Source organism: Syngnathus acus, chromosome 5 (genome assembly GCF_901709675.1).
Source record: "Syngnathus acus chromosome 5, fSynAcu1.2, whole genome shotgun sequence".
Taxonomy (NCBI): domain Eukaryota; kingdom Metazoa; phylum Chordata; class Actinopteri; order Syngnathiformes; family Syngnathidae; genus Syngnathus; species Syngnathus acus.
In genome coordinates, this window is record NC_051091.1 from 13,769,769 (window position 1) to 13,786,474 (window position 16,706).

Consider the following 16,706-nt stretch of genomic DNA (forward strand, 5'->3'; position numbering starts at 1 on the left):
GACAAAGTGTACAACCATTGGAGAAGTGAGAAGGACAGACGTGAAAAATAAGGTCAAATTTAAGTCAGATTTGTGCATATTCTAGTGACGGTTATTAAGATTTTGTCTTTATGGATATTAATCATTAAATGTTGTTACTATTAGATCATTTATGGGTAGTAGAAATGCCAAGAAAAACTGTGTCATTAGGTATTTTACAGACAAAGTGTTACAGGAATTTGCACTGTATCACAAGCTACAGCACAAGTCATTGTGCAAAATGTGAATGTTTTAATGTGAGCAAAATGTTATGTCTGAAAGGTGTATATGTCTCATATCTTCCAGAACAGGACCCTCAGCCAGGCCAAAGCAGGACTCTTCCCATGGCCAAAGCAGGACTCTTCCCATGGCCAAAGCAGGACTCTTCCCATGGCCAAAGCAGGACTCTTCCTATGGCCAAAGCAGGACTCTTCCTATGGCCAAAGCAGGACTCTTCCCATGGCCAAAGCAGGACGCTCACATACTGTATAACATCTACACATCCCATTTTTCAGATTTTTGTCTTTTTTTAAGTGGACCAAATTACTTCTTTAAAAATAAAGCGTGCATATCTGATGTTGCTCACAGTAGTCCTCAGTTTGCTCAGGGAGCTTGTGTGTATGCCCAGATACATGGAAAATTAGAGGGAACATTGTACATAAGTATTTAGACTTGTTAACAGCATGACTTAGTTTTCTGCATACCATGGGTGGAACAAAGCATATTTATGGCTGTAGTTTTGTTCAAATGTTACATTTCAACAATGTACTTTTATAGCTCATTTAAAAAAAGACACATTTTAAAAAAGTAACAAATCTTTCAATGAATCTTTTAGGTGAACTGAATCTTTAGAATCAGTTCACTCAAAAGGTTCGTTCAAACAAATCGTTCAATGACTCAGTGAGTGAGTCACTCAGTGAGTGAGTCACTCAGTGAGTGAGTCACTCAGTGAGTGAGTCACTCAGTGAGTGATTCGTTCACTCAGATTCGTTCGGTGGTGAACGGGAAATGCAATTCACGACTCGTTCGTGAACGGGAAGTTACGTCATTTTCTTCTTCGTTTTGTTTTACGGCGAGGTGGCACCAGCTTCAATGGGCATTACCGACACCTACTGGTTGAAGTTATATGGCGGCTGTGGCTCAGGCAGTAGAGTGGGTCGTTTAGTAACCGGAGGGTTGGCAGTTCGATCCCAGCTCTGTCACAGTCACATGTCGTTGTGTCCTTGGGCAAAACCCTTCACACACCTTGCTTCCAGGTCGCCATTGTAAATGAGAAAGTGTTCTCAATTGGCTTACCTGGTAAAACGTTAAATAAAAAATAAATAAACAAATAAAATAATAAAAAAGAACGAATAACTTTAGGAAGTGATTCGTTCACTGAAAGGATTCGTTCTTTTTGAACGAATCGTTCACTCACTTGCCAACACTAACTGGGATTCTATTTGGAGGTGCTTGACTGCCCTATTATTAAATCAAAGGCTTAAATATTGTGCAATTCACATGATATAGGGTCATCGCCACCAGAGACTACTTACTACTACGAAGCTTTTCAACCGGAAGTAGCATTTGCGATCGTGCACAAGATCTATATCCCGCCCGATGATTTCTTCGGTTTTAGCCGAGCTTTTATTTTGGTGATTTTTTTCCCTCTCCCCCAAAGCTAGCGGCCAGTTTGCTAGCACGGGAGCCAACGTTTGGTCGTTTCTGGTCGCTAAACTGAACTGCGTCCGATTGGCCGGCGGCATGTTTCAGGCTGATTTTCGGCCGCCCCGGGGGCGCTGCCGGGTGGACGAAGATTACGTGGCGCCGCTCCCCGTGAGCCGAAGCTCGTCGCAGACGACAGGAGTGACAAGCCCGACGACGACGAGCCGCTTCCGGGCGGACCTCGTCAACCGACACGTGCTGGTCACCGAGCCCGAGCATATCCGCGACCTTCACAATCAGGTGCATCCAACGTCGCCCGCCACAGCCGCTCTTTGCAATCGATCACGCTCACCATGAAGCCAGTGACTGCACAAGTGGCGATTGGTTGTCGTTTTGGAACTTGCCTTAGTACTTGTAGAACTTGTGGTGCGCGGCGTGATTCACAAACCTATAGAATAGAATGTCCTTTATTGTCATTTTACAATCCAATCGTATAACGAAATTGGAGAGCTTCTCCCTTTCCAGTGCAAATAAGTATGAAGAAAAAGAAATCCTAACAATAAACATTACAAAAATTAAGAAGTATAAAGGAAGTATAAAGAATCAAAGTAAAAGTATCTTATTTACAATATATACAATGTGGCTATTTATATTAATATGAATGAGGTATGTACAGGAAGTAAAAAATAGTTATTGCACGTAGTGTTGACAGCAGCAGTGACAGTGTAAGTATAAAGGTGTATTGATATTGTATTATAGCTGGTGTTGTTTCCTCTCAGAGTTCAGTGTGGTGATGGCTCTTGGGAAGAAACTGTTTTTCAGTCTGGTAGTCCTTGTTCTGTTGCATCTGTAGCGCCTCCCAGAAGGAAGCAGCTCAAACAGCTGGGAGGCGGGATGTGTGTTGTCCTTGATGATATTGCGAGCTCTGCTGACGGACCGGGTGGTGCATATGTCCGTCAGGGAGGGAAGAGGGCAGCAGACGATCCTCTGCGCTGCTCTGACTGTCCTCTGTAGCCTCCCTCTGTCTGCAGCAGTGCAGCTCCCGTACCAGGTGGTCAGGCAGTATGTCAGCAGGCTCTCAATGGAGAAACCGTAGAAGGTCAGCAGCAGCTTCCGGTCCATACTGTTCTTCCTGAGGACTCTCAGGAAGTGTAGACGCTGCTGAGCCTTCTTGATGACAGCTGAGGTGTTGCGTGTCCAGGAGAGGTCATCAGAGATCTGGACTCCCAGAAATCTGATGTCGTGGACCCTCTCCACGCTCTCGCTGTTGATGTAAAGGGGAAGGGTATCCCTTTTTTTCCTCCTGAAGTCCACGATGATCTCCACGATGATCTCCTTTGTCTTTGTGGTATTCAGAGCCAAGTTATTTGCTGAGCACCAGGTCGTAAGCTTCCGGACCTCCTCCCTATAGGTTGTCTCGTCACCATTCGAGATCAGCCCGACCACTGTGGTGTCATCAGCAAATTTGACAATCATGTTGTCGCCGTGCAGTCGTAGGTATAGAGACAGTAGAGGAGGGGGCTCAGCACGCAGCCCTGTGGTGAACCAGTGCTCAGTGTGCGTGTAGAGGAAAGGTGGGGACCAAGTCTCACAGTCTGGGACTTGTTGGTCAAGAAGTCCTTAATCCAGGTGGATGTGAGATGGGGGAGGCCCAGAGTGTCCAGCTTTGTGACCAGAATGTCCGGGATGATTGTGTTGAAAGCCGAGATGTTGTCCACAAAGAGCATTCTCGCATAGCTCTGCTGCTGTTCCAGGTGACTCAACACGGCATGCAGAGCGTCTGATGGCTTTCGCTGTCTTAGGGTGTATTCAGACCAGAAAAATCTTTTAGTCCGCTTGTTTGGTCCGTTGTTACGGTTCAACTTGCTCCCATGTCATCTTGCTCCCCGAATCCAGTTGCAGCCGTTAGGGCAGAGCTAGTTCCGCAATCTTGCGTTTCGTGACTGCAGATTCGTCACAAGCGACATGGAACTTGTCTGACTGCAAAACTGTTCAAATTCTCAATAAAAACGTGGGACGAAACGTCTCGTTTACATTTCCGACCGGCTGCAAGAAATAGCAAATACTAAAAAATAGAACAGTAATAAGCTGTGAACCCGTGACACAAAGTAATAAAGAAAAGCTCACTTGCCATATTCAGACATTTTGCCAGTGAAATATACACACCACGCTTGTGATGATCTGTGCTCCCATTGGACAGCAATGACCCGGACGGCACACAGAGCACAGACCCGAAAATGGAGGAAAACAACTACGTGCTGCATTCCTGCTCTGCATATTTGTGCTGTTGGTTCGGATCTACGCTGTTTGTAGTCACACCTGAAGCGAACCGCACCAGAGTTTGTTTGGAAGCGAACCAAGCCCACTTTAAAAAGTGGGTCTTGGTCCGGTTCTTTAATCCACACCAGGATTTGTTTGCGTGTATTCACACCTGCATAACCCTGGTCCTTTTAAAGTGGACCAAACAGCCAGGTCTGAATACACCCTTAGAGCCTCAGTTAGAGAACAGCTGAACCGAGTACAAAAGTTGAGAATCAGATTCAGTTTTATTTGCCAAGTTTGTGCATGCCAAACAAGGAATTTGACTCCGGTTGATCTCAGCCTCTGTACGACATCCAACAGCTTCATACTCCAGGCTGTTAGGATCCTGAACTCTCTCCCCCCTTCTGCGTAGCGTCCTGTACTTTTGCGCTATATTCTGACTGTATGCTGTATGCACACTTGCTCCATTTTTGCTCCTCTTATTTATTATGTTATTTGTTTATTATTTATTCATCACTCTTATTTATTCATTGTTTGTGCCTTCTTGTTTTTATTTTTTTGTGTTGTTTACCGTATTTTCCGCCCTAAAAGGCGCACCTAAAAACCTAAAATTTTCTCAAAAGCCGACAGTGCGCCTTATAGGCCAGTGCGCCTTATATATGGATCAACTGATGAATTTGTTGATCCATACTGGTTGTACACAGTGCTCTGCCAAAATGTTTCAGTACGTTTTAGTACGACTAATAAATTACAAGGTCGCATCGCTTCCCAGCATTACGGCAACTGTAGTCAGGGGGCTTCACCGAATAGCTGTTGTACCCGCGAGGCTATTTCCTGTCAAAATAGGCTGCTCTGTTAATGTTTCGAGTAAATCTACGGATCGATATGGAAGGGAAACATAGGTAAGTAGTACCAATGCGTTAGATCGAACTTTAGTCAGTTCCGATCATTTTATAGGAGATCGTTTGAGAAACGCGATTGTTTACACTTTGCTGAGGCTCATGGGAGATTGCGAGGTGAGGCTCGTGAGACTTTGCGGATGGCTAATGCTATTGCGATAGCTGCTATACGTACCAGGCTATTTCATGTCAAAATAGGCTGCTCTGTTAATGTTTCGAGTAAATCTACGGATCGATATGGAAGGGAAACATAGGTAAGTAGTACAAATGCGTTGGATCGAACTTTAGTCAGTTCCGATCATTTTATAGGAGATCGTTTGAGAAACGCGATTGTTTACACTTTGCTGAGGCTCATGGGAGATTGCGAGGTGAGGCTCGTGAGACTTTGCGGATGGCTAATGCTATTGCGATAGCTGCTATACGTACCAGGCTATTTCATGTCAAAATAGGCTGCTCTGTTAATGTTTCGAGTAAATCTACGGATCGATATGGAAGGGAAACATAGGTAAGTAGTACCAATGCGTTAGATCGAACTTTAGTCAGTTCTGATCATTTTATAGGAGATCGTTTGAGAAACGCGATTGTTTATAGAGGGCTCGTTGGTTATTGGCTAGTGGATGCATACCGCAACCCTAGTCAACCTCAGTTTGATGCAGTATAGCTTCTATTTTATGCGCCTTATAAGCCGGTGCGCCTTATATATGGACAAAGTTTTAAAATGGGCCGTTCATTGAAGGTGCGCCTTATAACCCGGTGCGCCTTTTAGGGCGGAAAATACGGTACTTGTATGTATATTGTGTACTATGTATTGTCACCGTGGGATAGTGGGAACGTCATTTCGATTTCTTTGTGTGTCTTGGCATGTGAAGAAATTGACAATAAAGCAGACTTTGACTTTGACTTGACATTTAAGTGACTGACAACATTCAGGTGGCTAACAAACAGACTGTGACCTGGGTGAGAAGGGTCTGTAGAGATGTTACTTGCATGTTTCCAGGTCCTGGACAGGTACAAGTCTTGGATAGATGTGAGGTTGGTCCCGATTATCTTTTCCGCAGTCCTGATTGTCCGTTGCAGTCTGTGCTTGTCTTGTTTGGTGGCCGATCCAAACCAGACAGTGTTGGAGGTGCAGAGGATAGACTGGATGATGGCGGTGTAGAAGGTCTTCAGAAGCTGCTGTGGCAGGTTGAACTTCCTGAGCTGTCTCAGAAAGTACAGCCTCTGCTGGGCCTTCTTCCGGACAGAGTCTATGCGGCCAGTCCATTTCAGGTCCTGGGAGATTGTGGATCCCAGAAACTTGAAGGTGTCTGTGGAGGGAATAGCATTACTGAGGATAGTGAGGGGTGGAAGTGGTGAAGGGTCTCTCCTGAAGTCCACTGTCATCTCCACAATCTTGAGCGGGTTCAGCTTCAGGTGGTTTTGGCTGCACCAGTGGACCAGCCGCTCCACCTCCTGTCTGTACGCAGTCTCGTCACCGTCCCGGATCAGTCCGTGGTGTCGTCCGCATACTTCAGGAGCTTCACACAAGAGTTGCCTGAGGAGCAATCATTGGTGTAGAGCAGGGGTGGGCAAACATTTTGACTCGCGGGCCGAACTGGGTTCTAAATTTGGACCGGAGGGCCGAACCAGGAGCAGATGGACGTAGTGTTTGTGTGAAGTAATATAAGCGACCTGTAAAGGTCATTGCATAAAAGATTTTGGCCTTTAGTAGGTAGTAAAGCATGGATATTCCAAACAAGTTTTTTGAAAACAAATGCATTTATTAACAGCATTAAAAAAAAAAGAAATTCACTAAAAACTGCTATCAGTGATTCTCATAAAATACGACACTGTTATTATGAATAACAGTCTCCATCACTTCAGTGCCTGCAGGTCAGATTAATGAAAGATGTTTATCTTATGAGATCACATCAAACGGCAAACATTCTGACCAAATATATCATCTTGAAGAATCGGTGAAAGCATACATCCAAATAAAGTAATCAAAACGGCAACACGGTGAGGGGTATCTGAACATCAGAGCAGAGTTTTAACTCACAAACACCTGGTAACAGAGGTGAGGAAACGGGAAACACTTCCTTAAAGTAAGCCTTAAGAACTTTACAGGTTAAGATTAGTCGCAAACAGGTGGTGCATCAATGTCCTTGAGCATCCTGCATTGTTTGAAAATGAGAATGGTTGCTAGTTTCAATCCCTGCTATGTGTACAAATCATATTCAAAATGCATTTTTTTACAACAAACTTGAGAGCCTCCCCTTCATTTTCAGTGGGAACAGTGTTGTTGGTCTCCCTTTTTTGCTAGTGCGTCATAGTCTGGAGTAAAATTTGTTGTGGCAATTCTTAGGAGAGATCTGAGGTGTTGGTCCGTTTACCTCGATCTGTGACGGGTTGATGTTGATGTGGCTGAACGTCACGTCGCATACGTCGAGCCAAATTGGCCACTCTTTTTTTAAACATCGGCACGGTGTCCACCTTGCTTTTCCTTGGGCGACTCATTTTAATAGAAGGATTCCAGGGGAATGTTTGTGGGTGGCTTTAGCGTAAAACTGTATCTGAAAGCTCAGCGTGCGAATTACAAGAATGCTGTCGTCACAGCCCACGCTCTAAATTCGGGACTGATACAAATAGAGCGCGAGTGCGCTATGTCCGTACTACTGAGTACGTACACGCACTTGTGAGTGTGCACCGAGCTTTCTGACACGGCTTCCGGTAGTAAATGCGCAGGCGAGCGGTTCCCCATCTACTGGGGAAACGCAGTCATTGCATGCAAAATGACCAAAAAAAAAGTTTAATAATACAATTTATTCCGGGTTGGCGGGCCGGATTAAACGGTCCCGTGGGCCGGATGAGGCCCACGGGCCGTAGTTTGCCCACCCCTGGTGTAGAGAGAGAAGAGCAGTGGGGAGAGTACACACCCCTGGGGGGCGCCAGTGCTGGTGGTCCAGGTGTTGGATGTGGTAGTCCCCAGCCTCACATGCTGTCTCCTGTTGGTCAGGAAGCTGGTGATCCACTGACAGGTGGAGGCAGGCACCGCGAGCTGGACGAGCTTCTGATGGAGGATGTCGGGAGCGATGTTGAACACCGAGCTGAAGTCCACAAACAGGATCTTGCCATACGTCCCAGGGGTGTCTAGGTGGCGCAGGAAGTAGTGCAGCCCCATGTTGACCGCATCATCCACCGACTTGTTTGCCCGGTAGGCAAACTGTAGTGGGTCAAGCAGGGGGCCCGTGATGTCCTTCAGGTGGCTCAACACTAGCCTCTCAAAGAATTTCATAACCACAGATGTCAGGGCGACAGGTCTGTAATCATTCAATCCTGTGATGGCGGGCTTCTTGGCCACCGGAGCGATGGTGGAACTTTTGAAGCACGAGGGCACCTCACACAGCTCCAGGGAATGGTTGAAGATCCGTGCAAAGGTGGGTGCCAGCTGTTCAGCACAGACTATCAGGCAGGAGGGGGACATGCCGTCTGGGCCTGGTGCCTTCCTAACCTTTTGTCTCTGGAACATCTGACGCACCTCCTCCTCACTGGTCTGAAGTGCGGGCGCGGCTTCTGAAAGAGAGAGTAGGTGATAACTACGATGGAGGTGTGAACAGGGGGTTGTGGGGGGAGGTGTGGATGTTGATTGTGATGCAGGAGGTCCTGTAGTGTGGGTGGACCGTTCAAACCTGTAGTAAAACCTGTTTAGCTGGTTTGCAAGCCTTGTGTTCTCCACAAGATGGTGAGTATGGTTTCTTTGAGCCCGTGATACTCTGCAGGCCTTTCCACACTGTTGAGGGATCAGGATTGGCAGAGAGGTGTCTCTCCAGGCTCTCCCCATAGCACCTCTTGGCTTTCCTGGTTTCTCTCTTCTGTTTCTAACTTGCAGCAGACTCACAAGCAGGTGGAATATGAATCAATCCTCAGACATACCGGTGTAGTTACAGTGGTACCTCTCCTTACAAACTTAATTGGTTCCACGATCAGGTTTGTAAGTAGAAACGTTTTTCAGTAGAAGCAATGTTTTCTATAGGAATCATTGTAAAAGCAAATAATGCATGCCGGACTATCCCAAAAGTCACACTTTTTGCCCTATTGCTCTGTGTAAAACACACAGAAAACCGAAACAACAGTTTTATTTTTGCTTTTTCAAACCTTTATAACAAAAAATAACTGTGACTTTATTCTTGACCTAACATTTCTTGGGGGGGGCCGGCTGTTCTAATTTTCTACGCTTGCTAAAAAATACCCCCGAGTCAGACTAATAAGTTATTGCAATGTGCTCACATACTCGTCGTTACGTTTTGGTGCAATTAATGAGTTTTTCGACTGTGTGAATGTGGTCATTGAACACACCTTGCGCAGAACGACAGAACTTAAAAAAAGGAAATGAAAGAAAAGGAAACTAGCTTGGAAATTGACAAACATAAAAGTGTGTTCATGTTTTTATTGAAAACAAGCTGTTGCTGTCTGTTGCACGGCAACAGCTTCCGTCTTTCATTCAATGCGTGCGCGCTCCAGCAGCAGTGGATACCTACTTTGGCACAACACTAGCTATACTCCATCGCAAACTCGATGATACGCATGCCTTTGCCATGCTCCTTTATGATTTCAAGTTTCATATTGATTTTCTTAGAAGACAGTGTTTTGACACTGTTAATGCGCCAAGACCAAAATGGCAGCGCAAAGGAGACAAGGCGGGAGGAGGGCGTTGGTGAGCCAGGTGCTTCGGTTCGGAAGTCGACAATTGGTTTAAATAGACGCAAAAAAATCGTGAGGCTCCAGTTCGTATCTCGAAACGTTCGTAAGTATAGGCGTTCGTAAGTAGAGGTACCACATCTACTCAAACGTACCGGCCAGCTCCCTCGCTCGCAACCGCAGCATCACGTTTGTAGCTTTTACTTTGGCCTTCAATTGACTCTCGGGATGAAGCCACTAAGAGGACATGTATGTAACATTGACTTGTGGTGGTGGTGTGTCTTAAGAGGCTTGCCAGCCATGAAATGAAAATGAAATTCAAGTAAATGTCCTGCGATTGACTGGCAACCGGTTCAGGGTGTCCCCCGCCTACTGCCCGATGACGGCTGGGATAGGCTCCAGCACGCCCGCGACCCCCGTGGGGACTAAGCGGTACAGAAAATGGATGGATGGAAGTAAATGTCATTTCTGAAAAAGGTCCTGTCCGGCGTACGCCCTCATTTTGCAAACTGTGTCCGGACAGGAACATCCTGGGATAGTCCTCAGCACACGCGCAGCCCGAGCGGGTGACAATAAGGCCTTTGTGAAATGAAGGGAGGCATGAATTCTTAGACGTTAAGAAAAATGTATGTCTCCATCCTTGTTGACATAGTGAACCTTCGGACACTTTGTGGTCTTTCAAGTGAACCTTCGGACGCTTTGTGGTTTTTCAGGGCTATTTTGGGAAAGGCGTCCTGTCCAGAGCCAGACCGGAGCACGGCGTCTCCGACCGGTGGCAGCGTGAGTTGACGTTTGAAGACGGATCGGGAATCAGCGTCGGACTCGTAACTAATGCTATTTTTACCTCCCTGGCAGAACATGAGGGCTTCCTACTTCCGGTGGTCACGCAGGCCAGGTGAGCCACAAATGCTGTGGGAAGGCTTTGATTTTCTAAAGCTTTGACCCGAACACACGACAAGCACCCAGACACGTTCAGTGGAATATTTGTTCGTGGTGGCGACAAAGTGGGCCGAGTTAACAAAAGCGCACCGTACAGTGCGGGAAATACACACTTTGCCACCTGCCCTCTAGCGAGCATGTTGCCAAAACGTGATGACCGACTTGTGAATCCCTACAAAGAAACGGACAACACGAGTGATGTCCTTTTCAATATGACAAGATCCAAAACCAGGCGCTGTCGCAATTCTCCGCTTGAGGTGGAGAAGCACACCAAAGGCCCTTTGAGCTTTTACCACTGCGAGCGCTTCCATCACACCGCACCAGTTCTGAGACGCCTTTCCACATTTGCCGTCCGCTCCAGGTACGAGGAGCTGCTCGGGCGGGCCGAGTCCTCACTCCTGGCTCAGGGCTTGGCTCAAGTGGTCGTCAATCAAACGCTGCTATGGCTGCGTCAGCCCATCCGAGCGGACGTGCTGAGGCGGGAGGCGGAGGACGGGGAGGCGGCCCGATCGGACACGCTGGCCAACCTCCGTTCCGAACCGGGTGGGAGCATGCTGCGTGAGCTTGGCCCAGCCTCGAGCCCAGACCTCAGACCTGACCGAGGAGCTAACTCTGAGCCAGATGATGCTCCTTTAGTTCCGGGGCCCGGTTTTGTTATCATTGATGCCGGGCACGTGAGTCTTGTGTCACACTTGAATGTTTTTTCGACCTTCCGTGTCTTGCTCGCGGTGGTCAAGTTGAGTCTCTTGCTGTCCATGTTGATTCAGGTTGCCGCACAGCTCAGACGAAATCCTTTACGGATGACAGAATTCCTGGAACTCGGCCTGGAGGAGGTCCACTCTTGAAACTTTGGAGTTGTTTTTTTCCATTGATGTCAATTGATTGATGGCACTTGAATTGGTCACAATGCTGTAGTAGCATCTTCTGGTATTGTCTGTCTTCTGTCTCTGTGTCTGTCTGCCTGCCTGTCTGTCTGTCTTCTGTCCGTCTTCCTGTCTGTCGGTCCACCTGTCTGTGCCTGCAGGCTTTCTTCCTGGTCTACAGCCTGGGCTGCCTGTCTGTCCACGAGCAGCAGGTAATTGTCGCTCTCTTTCCTAGCGGTGAAAAGTACAAATACTTGATTACTTTTACTGTACTCAATTCCTTGTTTTCTCTCTAGGTTCCAGTCGCTAACATAGCTAAGGGAAAATTTCGAATTTCAGCTCGTGTGTGACATGAGAAATGGCTTTTTACAGTCTGCCCTACTTCCACTTGACTTGCACGTCCACGTAGCAACATTTACACACAAGCACCCTCACCCTATCCGCCCGCATATGCCGCAATAACTAGAAAAACTATGACTTGATGAGGTGCTGGTTTGAGCTTTTTTTCCCCATTTTCAAACCCGTTTGGGTTCAAACCATCACGTCTAGGGGTGTAAATCGCGGGTTTTGTCACGATACGATATCATATCGATACAAAGGACTACGATACGATTATTGCCGATATCTTAAAGCCTGCTGTGATTCATTCACGATACATCACGGTATAGTGCTCCACGATCGATTTTTTTTTTTTTTTTTTTAAATAAAAAATATAGAACAATATCCTGATTTATAACAATTCATACGCAAAATCAACAAGGTACTGCAAACTCTTTATTTAGGAAATTACTAGAGTATTGTAGTATACAAAGTGCTTATTTTAACACTGAACTTTATCAAATTCCTATATTTTTTCTCATATAAGTAAAGGAAAATGAATATTCTTTCTTTTTTTGTAATACCATTAACTTTAAAGTGCATTACTGAACTAGTTATTTACAATAATTTTAATTGTCCGTTGAGCCATCTTTTCTTTGGAATCCAAAGTGCTTCCAAACGAATGACTTGAAGCCCAAAGGGGAGCGAATTTCCTCGTCTTCTTGGACACTAGCCATAGCACCAGCCCAGGAGCCGCGTAGTTGTCGGCTCCCCTTTCACGTGCCTGCTCTGCTCACAACACAGCACGCCGCGTACTGCTCCCGGAAAGAGGAAGCAAGCAACAATGAACTGGATTTCAAAATAAAGTCGCGTCTAATGTCCGAGGTCAAACACGGCGATATAAATCGATGTTTACGTTTAGCATCGATGCCAATAAATCGTGGAGCATTATATCGATTAATCGATGTGTATCGATGAATCGTTACACCCCTAATCACGTCGCCACGCCGCGGCATACTTAACTGCTATCTGGATTTGACGAGAGCCAAGGTGGTTCCAATTGTAATTTCTGTCACCAGCAGATGGCGGTGCTGCCTGACAAGGCGCCCCCCCAGATGGAGCTGGATGAATTGGTGGCTTTAATTCTTATTGCAGAGTACTGTTGTTTTGACGGTCCACCCCTGGCATCTACAACATATTCTTGGGGTAAACAAAGAAAGTAAAGTTGAGCTCCTCTTGCCAGTGGCAGACTACTTCCAAGCGCACAAACCCTGTAAAAAAAAACAACTAATTTCATTTCACACAGATGTTTTATAATCGAACGTGAGTAAATGAAAATTGCATTTCTCAATTGCACAAGTTTCATTATTGCAATCACAACAGGAAATACTTTTTCGAGTGAACAAAGACAATGGGACAATTTTGAACATTACCGTTATCAGTGTGTATAGTATATAAGTAAAATTGGCAGAGAACGGCAATAATTTAGAAAAATTAAGAATGATGGCTTTGACCTTTTTCTGTCAGTTTTCCCAGCCCCCAACACTCCCACTCACTCAGAGGTGAAGAGGAGACCAAACCAATTTTACGTAACCTAGGGGTGACGTTATAGCTTTTTGACACAATTCAGAAAATGCGCAGGAATTTTAGGCCTGTATTTAAATTATTATACATGACCGGCGTTTTGGGGAAGAAATTGAGATGTGATTGACTTTAGGCCACAAATAATGTTGCACTATACAGTGGATTCCCCCTTTTCATCACCCTCACAGGTGAATTGTTCCCTGCGGGCCCCCTTCCCTGGCATTTCCCCTTGTCAATGAGGTTCTGTGCATGCACAACTTCTTAGCAAGCATGTGCACCCGGTCTGCAACTGAAGTGGGCGCTAAATTGCCAATTCCCCCGAAGGAGGCACTAAATTGCCATTCCCCACACAGTGATAAACGGTGCGAAAACCGCCCCCCACGTGTCATAAAAACATGCCGCCCTGGGCAGCCTGCCCATGTTGCCCATGCCAAAAACCGCTACTGCACCTTGCCCTCCTGAGCCACTGACGATCTTTGTTGTCACCTGACTGAGGTGAGTGTGTCCTCTGTAATTGCACAGGCGCCGCTGTCAATCACCGAGCTGTGGAGGCACTTGGTGGCTTTGCGCCCAGACTTTGTCAGCTCCTACGCGGCCTACCATCACTTTCGCAGCAGGGGCTGGGTCCCCAAAGGAGGAAGCGGCGCCAAGTACGGCGTGGACATGCGTAAGAAAAGCGGCAGCGCAATGGGGGGGATTGTTAGTCTGATGTTTAACGTGACATGTCTCTCTTCCCCCCCAGTCTTGTACAGGAAAGGTCCGTCCTTCTACCACGCCAGGTACACACAGCACACCAAATCAAGTTTATTCATAGAGTCCATCACAAGATCCAAGTCAAATTATGGTTCTCAAAGTAAGGTGGGCATTCAAAATCTTCAGGAAACTACAGGTGCAACAAATCGTGACTAAATCAACAGCAAATTGATCATCGCAACTCATTTCATAATCCGTTAATATAGTGGTCCCCGGGCTGCGGACCGGTGCGTGGATTATTTGGCACCGGGCCGCACAAGATAGAATAAATAACTTGCGTTATTTTACACCTCGGTGACGTGTACATAACATACCATTACTCATGTTATGTTGTTGGCACAATGTTATGAGGATGGTGCAAGTAAAGTTGCATAGAATACACAGTGGATTCACATTTATTATTATATTATACTGTGGTGTTCGCATACAGAATTCCCCTGTGGAACTAAGGTTTGAAGGCTGAGTCGGGATGGTGGTGTTTATGCGGTAAGCACTTCGTTGTTGTTCTGCTATATGATTGGCTGGGAAGACAGTATGATGATGTTTAGGATTGTGTTGGTCTGTTTTTCAGAAATGGGATTGTAGTTCAAACACGGACGATTTTTGCGAACAAAACGTCCATAAACAATGTGCATTCGGTGATTGATTTATTGACGCTTTCAACACTTGATTTAGATTTTCTAGAATTGTTTTTAGAAGTTTTCTTGGCAAAAATCGTGACGTCATCAAATACCGGGCCCTGAAAATATTGTCTGACATTAATCCGGTCCGTGGTGCTAAAAAGGCTGAGGACCACTGCATTAACACTAACGGCAATAGTAGACGTCAATGGCAGCCAGAGACTTTAGTTGAATTGGAATTGGAGTTGGCATTGGGATGCCGAAGGGTCCTTGGAGGGAATTATTTCTTTATAAACTCTCCCTTGGCCCAAACATTTTGAGAAAATAATGCATTTGGTCCTTTTGCTCATGTGAAAACACGCCCTTCTTTGTCTTGCAGCTATTCGGTGATGGTGGAAAAAGTGGACGAACGTTTTCAGGGTTCAGCGCTGCGTGCCTTTTCCTGGCGTTCTCTGGCGACTTTGAGCAGGATCACCGCAAATGTCTCCAAGGTAATGCCGGCGGCGCCACCGCGCAATACATCAACTGCCTTTGTCCCGCGTGAGCCAAAGCAAAGCGTTTGTTGCTCCGCCTACAGGAGCTGCTACTGTGTTACGTGATCCATCCAGCTGACCTGTCAGAAGCTGAGCTGGACTCGCCCGCCTGTCTGAGCAAGCTGAAGGTTCAGGTGATGCCGTGGTCCTTTTTCTCACGGGAGTCGCTCAGTGGGGGGGGGCAAACCGATAGGGTGAGAGGAGCTTGCCACTGCCCCTTTCCAGACATGGGAGGCTTTGATTCCGAGGGAATTGTCAAACGTATCGCTCTCCCGCTTTGGCCATTCACTACTCATCGTCACGTCTGAGCTTTTTTTCTTTTGCAAAGTGTCATGGTTGCTGTCTGTGTGCAGAACATCATGGTCAGCAGGTGGGTTTCCTCCAAAGAACGTGCTGAGCAAGAAGACGTCTGATTGGCTGGCAGCAGAGGGGGCGCGGTCCACAAAGTAGCACAACCTGGACATGAAGTTAGGATAGTCATACGGTGCATTTCAGTAAGAAGACGCCACCACATTTGAGGAAAATGTCACATTGTGCGTTCCAGGTCTTAATGTTGCTTTCTTCGTGCTGTGTAGTTGCTTTATTTTGTACAGTAAATAAATCATGTTGTGAGTTTATTGGTCAAACTGAAAAGCTGTAGGTTTATTCCCGAAGATCAATGTCTTACTTTCTTGAACCGATCGTGAAAATTTAGACACTCCTTCACCTCAAAAGAAGAAAACGAAGTGCAAAGAACGAATGCATAATTTTCTTAAAGAAATGTTGTGGTGTCGTTTGATTCGACCTCTTCCAAACAAGACTTGAGCATCCTCTTATCGATGACTCCCTTTGCACATAACACACATTATTCATTTGGTTTGCTTTGCGTCTGTTAGGGAACAAAGACCAGAGTAATGGACTGCAATTTGCTCATCGTTTGTATTGTCCAGTGGTGGCTCCTTTTGGCTTTTCTTTCCCCTCAGGGGTCGCCACAGCGAACCATGCGTTTTTTCCAGGTGGTTTGCATGAGAAGTTTTTGGCACAGTTTTTACGCCGCATGCCCTTCCTGACGCAACCCTCTGCATTTACCCGGGCTTGGGACCGGTGTTACGGTTCAATTTGCTCCCGTGTTATTCTCAATAAAAACGTGGAACGAAACGTCTCGTTTACATTTCCGACTGGCTGCAAGAAACACTAAAAACTCTGAATGGAATACAACTTAACAGATTAGGTATACATATTTATTTAAGTAGGTTGGTGAGGAAGGCAATACGTAACTTTCCATACAAAAATAAAACAAACAAAAGGTCAAATACACAAAGGGCAACATTCTGTTCTCTCCACACTCTTATTAATACGTAAAGGCAATCAATATAACATTGGCGACACTGTTGCTTTGGCGATCAATATAACATTGGCGACACTGTTGCTTTCGTGCTTGGATCCATTCCTTATGTGTCTAGAAAGTTGATCATGTCATAAATGCATAATGCGAGGTTGGAGTGAAGCCTGGGAACGCGACCATGTTAAGTTGGTTTCGAGGAGCCAGTTAACATGGACGTGTATACACCAGGCATTAGATCAACTGGTACCCTCGCCGGGTAATTTGGTTTTGGC

At 46.1% G+C, this 16,706-nt stretch overlaps 1 protein-coding gene and 1 long non-coding RNA gene across 8 annotated transcripts; one reads left to right on the forward strand and one right to left on the reverse strand.

The window, feature by feature from the left end:
• The first annotated feature begins 1,604 nt into the window (after positions 1-1,604).
• On the forward strand, positions 1,605-16,649 carry tsen2 (TSEN2 tRNA splicing endonuclease subunit). Of its 7 annotated transcripts, none has more exons than XR_005098056.1 (12): positions 1,617-1,962; positions 10,214-10,280; positions 10,356-10,395; positions 10,801-11,113; positions 11,207-11,272; positions 11,464-11,514; positions 12,700-12,826; positions 13,727-13,871; positions 13,947-13,983; positions 14,957-15,068; positions 15,155-15,273; positions 16,639-16,649. XR_005098056.1 is itself a non-coding variant. In XM_037252578.1 (11 exons), exons 1-11 carry the CDS (start codon positions 1,762-1,764, stop codon positions 16,640-16,642), a joined length of 1,155 nt encoding a protein of 384 aa, XP_037108473.1. In that variant the 5' UTR covers positions 1,624-1,761; the 3' UTR covers positions 16,643-16,649. The 7 variants fall into 7 exon arrangements, 4 of the variants coding, with proteins under 4 accessions (XP_037108475.1, XP_037108473.1, XP_037108474.1 ...); XR_005098055.1 differs by lacking the exon at positions 16,639-16,649 and adding an exon at positions 15,464-15,743 and having other exon boundaries at positions 1,619-1,962; positions 15,155-15,244; XR_005098057.1 differs by lacking the exons at positions 12,700-12,826; positions 16,639-16,649 and adding an exon at positions 15,464-15,743 and having other exon boundaries at positions 13,947-14,062; positions 15,155-15,244.
• On the reverse strand, positions 13,995-14,957 carry LOC119123491. Its single transcript, XR_005098082.1, has 2 exons — positions 14,751-14,957; positions 13,995-14,416 (listed from the first exon to the last, which is right to left on the reverse strand). It is a non-coding gene; the product is annotated as an uncharacterized LOC119123491 (long non-coding RNA).
• Positions 16,650-16,706: the final 57 nt, after the last annotated feature.

Excerpts from the sequence above, each read along its gene's own strand:
- tsen2 (XM_037252577.1), top strand. The coding sequence starts at position 1,762 with ATGTTTCAGGCTGATTTTCGGCCGCCCCGGGGGCGCTGCCGGGTGGAC. Across the intron at positions 10,281-10,355 it reads CGTCTCCGACCGGTGGCAGC|AACATGAGGGCTTCCTACTT; the intron begins GTGAGTTGACGT and ends CCTCCCTGGCAG. Across the intron at positions 13,984-14,956 it reads CCGTCCTTCTACCACGCCAG|CTATTCGGTGATGGTGGAAA; the intron begins GTACACACAGCA and ends TTTGTCTTGCAG.